The 13,993-nt window shown below is 59.1% G+C and overlaps 2 protein-coding genes across 2 annotated transcripts; both read left to right on the forward strand.

Moving 5' to 3' along the window:
- Positions 1–672: 672 nt before the first annotated feature.
- On the forward strand, positions 673–2,252 carry LOC138985820 (hepatitis A virus cellular receptor 1-like). Its single transcript, XM_070363742.1, has 2 exons — positions 673–737; positions 1,652–2,252. The coding sequence occupies exons 1-2, from the start codon at positions 673–675 to the stop codon at positions 2,250–2,252; spliced, it is 666 nt and encodes a 221-aa protein (XP_070219843.1).
- Positions 2,253–2,568: 316 nt separating this feature from the next.
- Positions 2,569–4,524, forward strand: LOC138985831 (uncharacterized). The gene has a single exon (XM_070363828.1). The coding sequence runs from the start codon at positions 2,569–2,571 to the stop codon at positions 4,522–4,524; it is 1,956 nt and encodes a 651-aa protein (XP_070219929.1).
- The last annotated feature ends 9,469 nt before the right edge of the window (positions 4,525–13,993 follow it).

Here is a 13,993-nt window from a genome sequence, read left to right on the forward strand (position 1 = left end):
GGAGCAGAGAATAAGTAACAAGTAACTGAGCAGAGGTGGACGTGCTAAGTGCCGCGTGAAAGCGGAGCAGGCAGGATAGGGCGGCCTGGAGAGGGTGGGCTCACTTCCACCTGTGCTGCTGGGCGAGGCAGCCCCAAGGCTGGGGGCAGAGTGGCAACACCTCCAGGACAGCAGGCGGCGAGAGTTGGGGGGCGGACAACAGTGGGAGACTCCCACGTGATCCGGGGGTGGTCCTGGGGAAGTGAAGGGGACAGATCCCAGCATGCTCTGAGGACAAAGCCAGTGGGATTTCCTTAGAACTCCGATTTGGCCTGAACGACTGGAAGGATGTGGGTGGCAGGAGGGGAGGGCCATCACTCGCGATACCGGACGTCCAAGTGGAGGAAGCACATCTCCAGTTTGGAATCTGGAAAGAGGGCTGAACATTCAGAGCGGAGGCATTCAGGAGGCACAGTGACCATTGACTGCTATAAAAATATCTTTAATTCTGAGACCCATGCCAAAGCCATGCAAACATTTACTTAACACCCTGCTGTGACCCTAGAGAACTGTTCTCACGGTGTAGGGGCAGGACCAGGTTCTGAGTCTTCCCGAGGGTGAGAATTAGTCCGCGGTAGGTCACCTGACTCTACAGGCTGGGTTCTGTTCTTCAAAGCCCCTCTGAGAGCCCCGATGGCCACACAGGGTAAGGAGTGCTCCTCTGGCCAGGGCCCTGTAACACAGCGGGAAATGACAAGGTGAGACCCCCCACTTTCCACCACATCCCCGTGGGGCTGCACTTAGACCTCAGGGTGGAGAAAGGAGGGGGCTGAGTGTGTGTGTGTGCGCATGAGACGTGTGTGTGCGCATGAGACGTGTGTGTGCACGAGACGTCTTGTGTGAGAATCTGTGAGTGTCGCAGGTATGTATGTGTGTGTGTGTGTGTTTGAGTGTGTTTGTACTCAAGTCTGGCTTAAAAATTGACCAAGTGAACTCATGCAGAAAGAATCCGGGGTCAGAGGGCTGTACCGCTAGGCTTGGGATGAACACGTCCAGGTCCTGGGGGGTGGGGGAAGCACGTGCCACCTCGGGGCTGGGTGTGGGCACTTGGCTGGTGGTTGGCACATTCCTCTCTGGGCCTCACATTCCCACTTCCCCCGCAGTGGGAGGACAGGCTCCACCCTGGACAGAGGAAGCTTGAGAAGGGGGACCTGAGAGGTGGAAGGCAGGGGGAGGACGTCAGCACCGCCTGGGTGGTGGGTGGGGGACATCTGGGGCAGGAGGGCCCCAAGGGAGGGTGCACCCTTACCCCAGAGGCTCCTTCCTGTGGGTGTCCTGTGGGGACCTTGGCAAACAAATAACCCACATAGGAGACGGTTGGCTGTGGGCACTGGAGCCTCCACAGGAAGTGTGACCTGTGCTCAATGGGTCAGGGAGAGACAAGGGTGTGTTCACGATCAGCGTGAACGGTGGTTGGGAGGGTGGGTTCATGGCCAACAAGACTGTTCTGGTCAAAAAGATTTCCTGTGGCCAGGAAGCCTCCTCCATACGCTGGCAGCCAGCCTGAAGGGGGATGATCTGTGCAGTTTCCAAAGGAAAATTGGAGTTTGGGGTTGAGAGATCCCATGAAATGATTCCAGACTCTCTAGCAAAGGGCTTACTTCGTGTCCAGCATTGGGGAATGCTGGAAATGCTTCATCACCATCACCACCACTGCCATCACAACCAACCTCACTGTCCCCATCACCACCACCACCTCCATCACCTCCATCAACATCACCACCACCATCACCAGCATCGTCACCATCGTCACCTCCACCACCTCAATCTCCTTCACTGTCACCGTCATCACCATTACCACCACCATCACCTCCATCACCAGCTCCATCACCACCTCCATCATCTTCACCACCATCACTGCCACCACCACCATCAGCATCATCACAACCAACATCACCACCACCACCATCAGCATCACAACCAACATCACCACCATCACCATCACCACCACCACCATCAGCATCATCACAACCAACATCACCACCATCGCCATCGCCACCACCACCTCCATCACCTTCACCACCACCATCCTCTTCACCGTCTGGTCACTACTAATTGGGGGTAATGCCTGGATACTTCTGCTCACCCCACATACTCCCTCCATCCCTCTCTATCCTGCCTATACTGTGCTTCAGGAAGCTGCCCGGTATGTGGTGACTTTGCCCACCTGGCTCCTTCACCTCCTGGCTTCCAGCTGTGGCCTAGCCGGTTAGAGGCAGGGGCAGGTCAGGACTGGCAAGGAAGAAGCAAATGGGGGCCTCACTGTGCTGGTTCACACAGGGGCCATCTAGCCAGGGGCACCAGTCCTGCCAGGTGGTCTTTCCCAGGCTCCTGCTCTCATCCTGGTGACAGCTCTTCTTCCTGTGCCCCTTCTAACTGGGGCTTCTATGCTCACAGGTGCCGTGATGCCTCAGCAGTCCTGGTTGTTTCCCTCAACCCTGCCAATACCTCTGAAATGTTCTTTTTATTAACAAATCTCTTCCACTGCCCCCATGAGTGGGCCATCTGTTTCCTGCTCAATTCTGAAAGATGCCAGTCGTGTGGTGTGCCAGGCAAGCTGCATCATCTCAGAGAGCACCAGCAGCACCTGTACAAGCCCCCATCATCACACCAGTACAAAGCCCCATCATCATCCCTGTACAAGCTCCCATCATAATCCCTGTACAAGCCCCCATCATCACACCTGTACAAGGCCCATCATCACACATGTACAAGCCCCCATCATCACACCTGTACAAGCCCCCATCATCACACCTGTACAAGGCCTCATCATCACACCTGTACAAGCCCCATCATCACACCTGTACAAACCCCCATCATCACACCTGTACAAGCCCCATCATCATCCCTGTACAAGCCCCATCATCATCCCTCTACAAGCCCCCATCATCACACCTGTACAAGCCCCATCATCACACCTGTACAAGGCCTCATCATCACACCTGTACAAGCCCCATCATCACACCTGTACAAGCCCCATCATCATCCCTGTACAAGGCCCCATCATCACACCTGTACAAGCCCCATCATCCTCATCAGCCCCATCATCACCTGTACAAGGCCCCATCATCACACCTGTACAAGCCCCATCATCACACCTGTACAAGCCCCATCATCATCCCTGTACAAGGCCCCATCATCACACCTGTACAAGGCCTCATCATCACACCTGTACAAGCCCCATCATCATCCCTGTACAAGCCCCATCATCACACCTGTACAAGGCCTCATCATCACACCTGTACAAGGCCCCATCATCACACCTGTACAAGCCCCATCATCATCCCTGTACAAGCCCCATCATATCACACCTGTACAAGGCCCCATCATCCTCACACCATCATCCCTGTACAAGGCCCCATCATCACACCTGTACAAGCCCCATCATCATCCCTGTACAAGCCCCATCATCATCCCTGTACAAGCCCCATCATAACACCTGTACAAGCCCCATCATCATCCCTGTACAAGCCCCATCATCGTCCCTGTACAAGCCCCCATCATCACACCTGTACAAGGCCTCATCATCATCCCTGTACAAGCCCCATCATCATCCCTGTACAAGCCCCATCATCATCATCATCATCCCTGTACAAGGCCCCATCCCTGTACGCCCCCTGTACAAAGCCCCATCATCACCTGTACAAGCCCCCATCATCATCATCACCTGTACAAGCCCCATCATCGTCCCTGTACAAGGCCCCATCATCACACCTGTACAAGCCCCCATCATCACACCTGTACAAGCCCCCATCATCACACCTGTACAAGGCCTCATCATCACACCTGTACAAGCCCCATCATCATCCCTGTACAAGCCCCATCATCACACCTGTACAAGCCCCCATCATCACACCTGTACAAGCCTCATCATCACACCTGTACAAGCCCCATCATCATCCCTGTACAAGCCCCATCATCACACCTGTACAAGCCCCCATCATCACACCTGTACAAGGCCTCATCATCACACCTGTACAAGCCCCCATCATCACACCTGTACAAGCCCCCATCATCACACCTGTACAAGGCCTCATCATCACACCTGTACAAGCCCCATCATCATCCCTGTACAAGCCCCATCATCACACCTACAAGCCCCATCTCACACCAAGCCCCCATCATCACACCTGTACAAGCCTCATCATCACACCTGTACAAGCCCCATCATCATCCCTGTACAAGCCCCATCATCACACCTGTACAAGCCCCCATCATCATCCCTGTACAAGTCCCATCATCACACCTGTACAAGCCCCATCATCACACCTGTACAAGCCCCATCATCACACCTGTACAAGCCCCATCATCATCCCTGTACAAGCCCCATCATCACACCTGTACAAGCCCCCATATCATCCCTGTACAAGTCCCATCATCACACCTGTACAAGCCCCATCATCACACCTGTACAAGCCCCCATTGCCGTGCCTGCACGAGGCCCCGCTGTCACGCCTGCACGAGGCCCCATGGTCGCACCGATGAGGCCCACCCCATTCCGGGTCTGTGTTCACAAGAGCAGTCTTCCCTCCCCTGACTCCCTGGTCCTGAAGCTGCACGCAGACTTTAGGGTTCCGCACTGCTGTCAGCAGTTCAGACCCTGTGCAGAGGCTGAGATCTGGGTCCACAGCCTTTCTGTCCCCTGGGCTCTGGATAGGAGCCCCAAGGGCTTGCCCGGTTTATCTGGAGGGTCTGCAGAAGTGGGACACGTTTCTGTATGTGGATGTGTTTCTGGGCCTGCCCCTTCCCCCAACTCCTGAGGTCAATGAACACATCCAGGTGGGATCAGTGGCTCCCAGAGTGGGCACAGACCCAGGCAGGATAGAAATTGGTCCCCCTTGGAACGAAATAGATGCTCTGGAGCAGAGGTCACACCGGTGGGGAGCGAAGCTGAACCAGGGATCCAGACTGCTTGCCTGCCTCTGGGATCCTGGCCTTTGCCTGCGTCACTTCCTTCAGATCTGAACCTCAATGCGATTGTGGATGCCATCTCTCTTTCCTCCCTTGGGGGCACCCGTCTCCTTTCCCTTTTTTCCTTGGTGACAATAGTGACAAAAATCAAGACACACCCAGCACTTTCTGGCCAGCAGGCCCGTAAATGTCACGGGGTGTGGGATGCCCACCCTTTCCTTGAGAACACTCAGCGTGAAAGCTGTGAGATGCACCCCCACCCCAGAGATCTGGAAGGGGTCCCCCCCCCACGACAAAGCTACCGTGTCTTTGGAATCTCAAATTTTCCCTTAAAGTTCCTTCTCCCATTGCCTTCTCCTCCAGGCCGGTGGGAGCTCTACACTGAGTGCTCCTTGGGGGCTCTGCTCACCCTGCCCCAGAACTTCTGGGTCTGAGCCTCGGTCCATCAGATGCCAGTGACAGCTCATGGCACTGACCAGGTGACCAGATGACAATGTCATCGCCTGGCTGGTAGGCAGGGAACCAGACTCAGAGCCTGGGCTTGGCTGTTGTAGCACAGGGTGGGGGACCCAGGCCCTGGAACAAAGGCCTGTTTACCGGGGCGGGAGGACACCCACCGTGGGCCTGCCAGGCTCTGTGTGATCCACCCAGAGAATGACAATGGGCAGCCTGTGCCCCGGCCACCAGATCCTCCAGGGCCACCCAGGCCTGGCGCCTGGATGAGGCAAGCAGAGAAGAGTGGGGAGTACTGAGGTGGCTCTTTGTCCTTGGCGGGGCCAGACGCACGCACGTGAGGTCAAGGAGATGATGTGGGCAGAGCGCTGGGGCCCCTGAGTGAGGTGGGTGGCAAGGCTGTTCACTTTCTAATCCCGGGGCCTGTGAATACAGCAAGGGGACTGGGTCCCTAGTCTCCTGCCCTAAAACGAGAGGATGACCTTAGATTTTCTGGGCAGGCCCAGGGGATTCGCAGGGATCCCTTACATGGGGGAGGGGAGAATCAGTGCTGGAGAGATGCAGTGTGGCAACAGTTTGACGCCCGTCACTGGCTGTGAGTAGAGGAAGGCTCCGAGCCTAGGAGAGCAGGACCCCAGAAGCAGGACAAGCCAGGAAAAGATCTCCCTGGAGCCTCCAGGGGGAAACAGGCCTGCCCACACCTTGGCTTTAGCCCAGTACAATTTACGTAAGACCTCTTAAACTGTATGAACATAAAGCTATATCTGAAGCCACTCAAGGTATGGTCACTTGTTACTGCGGCAGGACCCTCGCATTGAGCAATGAGCCACGTGGAAATCTCGGTTCTGCTGTCTGGAGCGTGGGGCCAGGAGGCTGTTACAGCCTGGGGCTTCCCTCCTAAAACTTGAGGCCCACCACACCTCTGTTAAAGGTTGAGATCTTTAAGTGAGACAACACATCCCAGGCCCTCAGTGTAGCCACCATGCGCAGTAGAACAGCTCGTCATGGTCACAGCCAATCCCTTCCTCCCCAGGACACGCGCCCAGAGTACTGGTTCATCTGCTCATGTGGATGCCTGCATGTGCTGAGCTGTAGCCCTGACCCCTGCAGCCCCACTCAGCCCAGTTTAGGCTCTTTTGCTCCATTCTATCATGGGAAACAGACTCTCCAAGCTGGGGTATCACACAGAGCTGTCCTTGGAGAAGGAGTCCCAGCGGGGGATGGGGAGAGAGCTGAACACTCCTGAGACGAGGCCCCAGGCTCAGACTGAAACGGAACCGCCTAGGGTGGGTGTGCCCAGAGTCTTAAACCCAGAAGACCCCCAGCTGGAGCTAGAGTATGGGTGGGTAGGCTGCAAAAGCCTGCCCTGACATTCCCTGACTGGGGCATGGCCTGGGGATTCATTGCACAGAAAACTCACCTTGGAAACCACCCAGGCCCTCAGCCCCATGTGTCCCTGAGCCACATCAGAGGCACTTCTGTCCCATGAAATCCCGAGTTGAGCACCCCAGAGTGGGCTGGGACTACTCCAGGGGCCACCTGGGGCTGTCCTGCGTGGAAAACCAGTGACCCCAGACCACAGCCATGGGGACCACGTCTCGGCTGCTGCTCACCAGCCATCAGAAATGTGAGGCGAACAAGCAGGGCCCAGACAAGGGCCAGGCTCTGTGGGTGAAGGGAAGGGCCACAGGCCCTCCGACCTCCACCCCCAAGGCTCCTGCGTCCCCTCGGAGGGCCCACCTGCCCGTCTCATTTCTGGAGCCAGGGTTCCACTTCCCCCTGGCCCCTCCTCTCCCTGGGGTGCCCAGGGACTCCTGAAGCTGAGGCAATCTTCCTAGATGCCCAGAGGCTCAGGGTGAAGTGCGTCCATCTGTCCCCTTACCCTGAGCCCCAGGGATGACCCTGTCCGCTCTGGCAATGGCACCAAAGCATGCCCTGCCCCACCCCGAGACATCCTGGCCTCTCTCGGGTGGGGGGCGTCGCAGCCTGCCCATGCCCCCAGCCCAGGAGTCCCCACTGCTCCCACAACAGGGGCCCTGGCTCCAGGACCCGCCCCACCCTCTGCATGGCAGGAGTTGGAAGCTAGCATGTGTGCAGCTATTTGTGGCCAGATACTCTTCCCGCCCCTCTCAGCCTGGTCCCCTCCACCCCCGCCTTCCCCTGGGAGGCCTCCACCATGAGTCACGTCCACTCTGGGGTCGGGCAGAAGCAGCCTGGCCTGCTCCGGTTTTGGAGGCCACGCCATTTAGAAGTGGGGCGCCACCCCAGCTGGCAGCCTGGAGCAGGGATGGGAGGGGGTCTGCCCTGCTCTGAGCAGCCCAGGCTGCGGCTGTCACCAGGCCAACCAGCTCCCAGGCCTTGCTCGGCCGGCTCTGTGGGCCTAGGCAGGTCGCGGCGACAGTGCACGACATGGTGTGGCTCAGGGTCCAGGCGTAGGAGTGGCCGGCCCCAGCCCCCCGCTGGCCAGGAGGAGCCAGGGCCGCGGCCGGCCCTTAGCAAGCCAGACCACTCTGAGGTGGACCCATCCAGAGATCACAGGGCCAGTGAGGACCAGCAGAGCTAGGGAGCTGGCAGGCAGAGGGGTGTCCTCCAGAGGTCTGAGTCACCCGATGGGGCCAAGATGGACTCCTACAGTCACACCGAGCCCCTGAGGTCAGGGGAGCAGCAGCCCCTGCTCTCATCCCATCCCAAACTGAGGCCTTCCTTTATCCTCCGGCCTCAGTTTCCTGATCTGAGACACCAGGTTAGGCCAATTAGATGCCGCTGCTGCTAAGTCACTTCAGTCGTGTCTGACTCTGTGCGACCCCATAGACGGTAGCCCACCAGGCTCCCCCGTCCCTGGGATTCTCCAGGCAAGAATACTGGAGTGAGTTGCCGTTTCCTTCTCCAATTAGATGAGCGCATATTAAAGATCAGAGGTCGTTCTTTCTGCTAACCTGGCAGAGGGGCTGATGGGGGCCCAGACCCGAGCGTGGGATCTTGCGTGAAATGTGGCCTCTTCAGGCGTGATCGAGGAGGGTGTCCTGGATCAAGGCGACTCTAAGTCCAGTGACAGAGGAGAGACAGGCACACATGGAGGCAGAGATGGGGGGATGTGTCCACAGGGCGAGGGGCACCAAGAGGAGCTGGCCAGGCCTGGGTCAGACCCTGCCTCAAGGCCTCAGAAGGAGCCGGCCACTCCCCACACCTTGACTTCAGACGTCTGGCCTCTAAGGCTGTGAGAATGGATTTCTGTGGTTTAGCCCGCCCGGAAACGGCTACACCCAGGACACTCAGAGTGAGGGACACGCGGGTGACTCAACCCAGAGCCGGTCAGGACTCTGGGCAGAATCGGGCTGGGGTCAGGGCTGGGGAGGGAGGCCCTCAGACAGACCGTGGCGGCTGCACTCTCACCATGTCGTGGGGTGCTGGTGACACGGGGCTGTTCTACACCACGGCTGATGGCAGCTCCAGCCCTCCTGTCTCTTTCCCCTTGTCTTCACAGGCACAGCTCCCGTGACCTGGGGTGACCAGCTCAGCTGGCCCCTGTGGGCAGCCGCCTGAGAAGCCTGGCCTGAGGCTCTCACAGGCGGTGGGGCCCCGAGGTTAATGGGCCCGGGGTTGAGTCAGAGAGTTCCTATGGGGTGCGGGGTTCCCTCGCTGTATCCCCCCACTGGGCCTGCGCCGTCACTCGGTGGGGACGGGGGGTGGGGCAGGACCCCTGAAAACTCCTCCAACTGGATTCTTTGATTCTCCAAGGGGAGGGGAGGGCAGCTGGCTCCCCCGTGAACAAGGGCCCGTGGGCCCGAGTGAAAGCGAGCGTTATGAGAAAGATGTAAACAACCCGGGCGGGCCCAGGTTTCCCTGCACCAGGCACCCAGCCCTGAGGTCTGCGGGGGCGGCAGCAAGCAGACTCGGGCCTCCAGGGGCCCAGCGTGGCTGGGGAGAAGGCAGCCCCCAGGCTGAGGGCACAGCGTGCACTGCAGCGGGTGGTGACAGCGACTCCTCCCCGCCACGCTTGCTGCGTCTGGAGGGCCACGCCGAGCAGGTAAACCGAGACCCCACTGACACGCAGGGGTGTCACCAAGGTGCAGAGGGAGGCGGGGTTCGTGGGTGGCCCCTGCCCAGAGAAGTTGGGAGCACCCTGTTGTCAGGGGTGCTCCGGAGGGTGCAGGGCTGTCAGCGGGACACCCTATTCGTTTCAGCTCAGAGCAGGTTGAGGGGAGTTGGGGGGACCCCAAAGGCCTTCGAAGGCCTTTGTAAGGATCACTCTGAGGTGACCGGCTGCTCCTGCCCCAGAGTGGGAGGGGTTGGTGACGAGGGGAGGGCTGGGGACCACGTGCGGGAGCTGTGGAGCACCGCTGGCCCAGACCCGCTCTCTGCTCCCAGGAGAATGCTGGCTCACACCTGGGGCCCCAAGAGCACTGAGGACAGGGTCTCAAAGCCAGTGTCTTCCCACACGCTCTCGCAGCTGTGGTTTCCATTTGGGTCCTCAGGGAGACTCTCATCTCAGGGAAATTGTAGGTTTGCCATCACGGCCAGCTCTGCCAAGTCTCTCAGCCGGAGTCCTCCGGTAGCCGCAGGATGGCAAGCCGCTGTTCCTGGGAGCCCTCCAGAGTCCGCGGTGGGCAGACAAGCCGGCTTCCACTTCCTCCTCTCCGGGCCTGACCCCGGGGTGCTGGCAGCACAGACACTGCTTCCAGAAGCCGCACTTCCCGAGCCGTCCAGCTCGCGGGGTCCGGGAGCGCGGGCTCAGCAGGCTGCACTTGGTGGACGCGCAGCCCGTCTCTCTGGGGGCCCTCTGGGCAGGCAGGGCCAGAGCCCGGGAGCCGCGATGTCACCTTGATTCCCTGACGCTGCCAGGCGCCCAGCTGAAGGCCCCTCCCGGCCAGTTCGGCACTGACGCAAATCAGAAGCCTCCAGCTCTCCGAGCAGCTGCCGCCCGGGCCTCTGCCGGCAGCCCGCGGTCCCCGGCAGGAAGGGCTCCAGCATGGGGCCTGGCATTTGAGATAACCAGCTGCTCTTTAAAGGGCGGCCGGCATGGCTGTGGGGCTCCCTGGAGGTCAAGGAGAGTCAGCCTCTCGCAGAACGGCAGGCGAGGCCAGCCGCCCCACCTCCCCGTCCAGCAGGCGCCTGGGGTCCTTCTGGACATGACTGCAGGCCCAAAGGGCGCTAGGAGCAAGGGAGGAAGTCAGCTCTGGTGGACCCACCCCAGGGCTGAATGGGGGCAGGGACAGGCCCGCCTCTGCCTGGGGTCGAGCAGGGAGGGATGGGGCCCCAGGTTCCCCCAGTCTCCATACACCAGGGTGTAAATAGCAGCCATCCAGAGGCTCCCATGAGGCCACCACTAGCCTCCCAGGCCCCTGTGAAGTCGCACCTTTCAGCAGATCCTTGCCAGAGCGGCCCACAGATAACACATCTGGGCTCCCTGGAGGGACGTGGTGGGTGGGCACGTGGTCATGTGGACCCAGAGCCACTTCCTGTTGTCTTGGATGAGTGCCGTCCTGGGTCCTGCTGGCCCTGAAGGAGGCCCCTCAGCCTGCCTGCTGGAGCATCTGTCCTGCCTTACAAATACATGCTTACACGCACACACATGTGCACACACATGTACACATGCAGCAGGTTCTCACAAACACACAGGAGTGCCAGCACACATGTGAACACATGTATGTGCACCACACCACACAGTGTACACGCACTCATGAGTGCACACGTAGACCCACATGCAACACACATGCTCATATATGTACACACGCACATACGTACATGTAGCACACGTGCTCATCCCACACATGTGTGCCACATTTACACAGTGTACATGCACACACATGCTCATACAGGCACACAGATGCCTGCACACACATATACACAGCGTATGTATTCTCAAATAGACAGGAGTGCAAGCACATACATGGACACATGTATGTGCACTGCACTGCACAGTGTGCACACACACACAGACCTACATGCAACACACATGCACACACGGAGAGAGACACACGTGTGGCGCATGCACACACACACACAGGGGCCTGGCTGCCTTCCATTCCCAGGTCAGTGCTTGCTGTCACTGACAGGGCACTTTCCAGGATTTTGACCAGTTCCTGCTCAATACAGGCCCTTCCTCTCTCTTTCTGTGCCCCTCGCTCCCGCCACTGTGCAGGCAAGACCTGGCTGTCTGCCCTGGACTCAGTGGACTCAGAAGGACAGGGTGTCCAGGAGCCAAGGTGGCTGCATGAAAAGGGGGCCATGGGGCAGCCGCCTGGGGTCCATCGGCAGGCCCATGTGGGCAGGACAAGACAGGAGCCCAGGACAGTGATGCCGGGTCCTACCTCAGTGTCGCCTTTGCCTCCACAGGCAGCTGGGGTGACAAGAACCCATTCCCACCACTTCAGCCCCACCACAGGCAAATGATTACAGAGGAGGGCGGATGTGGCCATGTGGCCTGCAAAGAAAAGCCCACTTGGGGCCAGCCTGCTTGAGGAGAGAGGCTACTGCTGACCCACCAAGTGGGCAGTCCTCGGAGGGTGGGACCCTTCCCCACGGAGCACCTGCTGGGTGGCCAGGGAGCTGTGAGGTGTCACCTGGAGACCCAAAGTGTCTGTCACCTGGTACTGTCCACGTGGGCCAGCTGGGCCTGCAGGGGTGGGGCCCGACCTCCACTCTTCTTATCCAGGGGCTCTTTCCCATCCTTAACTGATGGCAGAGACCCTACTACTGCCCCATGAGGACACTTGGGACCCAGGGCCTGTGGCTGCTGCACAGCCTCCGGCCCTGCCCCTGAACCGAATCACCCATGAGGTCAAGGGCTGGTGAGTCCCCCATCTGCCTGTTGCCATGGCTGCTCTCCTTCCCCACCAGCTGCCCGGCTGCACTGTTCTGGGTGTTTCCACCAGCAACCCGGGGCTCTGGACCCTTCTCCATGCAGATAGATGCAGTGTACATAGGAAGGAAAACGACCATGGTGAGAAGCAGACAGACCGGCAGGCAGAGAACAGGCTGGATCTTGCCGAAGACACCAGACTAGCGGCGCTTCCTGGAGTGTGTGCTGAGGCCCCCTAAACTGGACGTCTGGCTCTGGGGCCAGGGGACAGCCCTGCGTCCTCAGGCCCTGGAGCCCAGCAGAACCTCTCAGGGCCCGGCCGGCCTGGTTTCTGGGCCCACCTGGGCAGGGGTGTTGGGGGCTCCTGGGGAAGAGCGGTTCCCTTCCCGTGGCCTCCCTTCTGCTTCCCGCTTTCTGTTCTCGGGTGCAGGCTGCTCTTCATTTTGTTTTTTCTGTCCTAATAACCTAAACACTTGGCACAGTCTGCCTCAGCTGATGGGCAGTCGACCGATGGTCATGCTGTCCACGTGTCCGGGCTGGCGGCCGTCACGTGCTTGCGGGGAGGAGGCCGGGTTGGGGAGCCCAGCAGTGGCGCCCCAGGCACAGTGAAGGCTCCTGGAGGTGGAAGCGCCCCCTTCCCTCCCCACGATGGGAAAGGAGTCAGGAGGGTTGAACCACCCCTCCCTCCACCCTCCAAGGCAAACAGAGCCCTGGCCACCAGACTCGCGCCCGGTCCGAGGGCTTCTGTGCTCCAGCTGAGCGAGGCTGACCACGGCCGACAGTCTGGGCTGTTCTGCCCACTCCCTGTCAAGCAGCGGTGGCAGTGCCCCAAAGCCGGTATTCCCACACATTCCAACCTGCCCTTTGGTTTCTAAGACATAAATATTTGCTCTTCCATTAAGAAAATAATCAGAAGTTATCCTTTAAATGGAGTGTACACACGGGTGCCCTTCAAAAAGCAAATGCTGCTCTTGCTGAAGGTGGAAGGACAGAGGCAGGCTGGGCGGCTCTGGGAGCATGGACCTGCCCTCCCTGCGGTGCCTCCACCTGCCTGAATGTTCTGGAAGCTCAGGCACCTGAGACCGAGGCGGGAGGAGGCAGACCGGCAGCTCACAGCCGAGCCCACATGCCCAGCAGAGGCTCCACAGTGAGGCCAGCACCACACTGGGGCCCGGGTAGCATGGGGGTAGGCTTCTGTCTGGGCATGAACACTTCTGGGACCCAAGTCTCCGCAGGACGTCACTGGAGAGCATCTGACCTTGAGAGAGAGAAGCTGTGCTTTGGCTTGAAGGTGTGTCTCTGGATCTCGGCTCTGCCTTGTACTGGGGGCACGACGTGGACAGTGGTTCACCAGAACCAGGCTCCTCCAAGGAACCGGGCTCCTCCAATTCTCTTTGTGGGAAATGGTGGCATCCCAGCTTCTGTGTACCACAGCCCCCTCGCTGGTGGATGAAGCTGGAGCCGGTGGTCCAGGCTGGGCTGTGTAGAACCCACAGAGGACACTCTGCAGCCCTGCACCTGGTGGCCTTGTGGTGGCCAAGCTGGGATCATTTACACACCAGGGAACTAGCAAACTCCAGCTGTTTGTCTGCAAGCCAGTTACCAGCACTTTGCTGGCTCTGGCCTTCGAAGCCCTCTCACCTCTCAACCCTGGGGCCGAATCAAGGTCTGGAAAGAGCATCTGAGGAACTTCCCTGCTGGTCCAGCGATGAAGGCTTACCTTCAATGCAGGCGGCCTGGGTTCCATCCTTGGTCGGGGATCCCACATGCCTTGTGTCCAAAAAACAA

This window comes from Bos mutus, chromosome 1, assembly GCF_027580195.1.
Source record: "Bos mutus isolate GX-2022 chromosome 1, NWIPB_WYAK_1.1, whole genome shotgun sequence".
Classification (NCBI taxonomy): Eukaryota; Metazoa; Chordata; class Mammalia; order Artiodactyla; family Bovidae; genus Bos; species Bos mutus.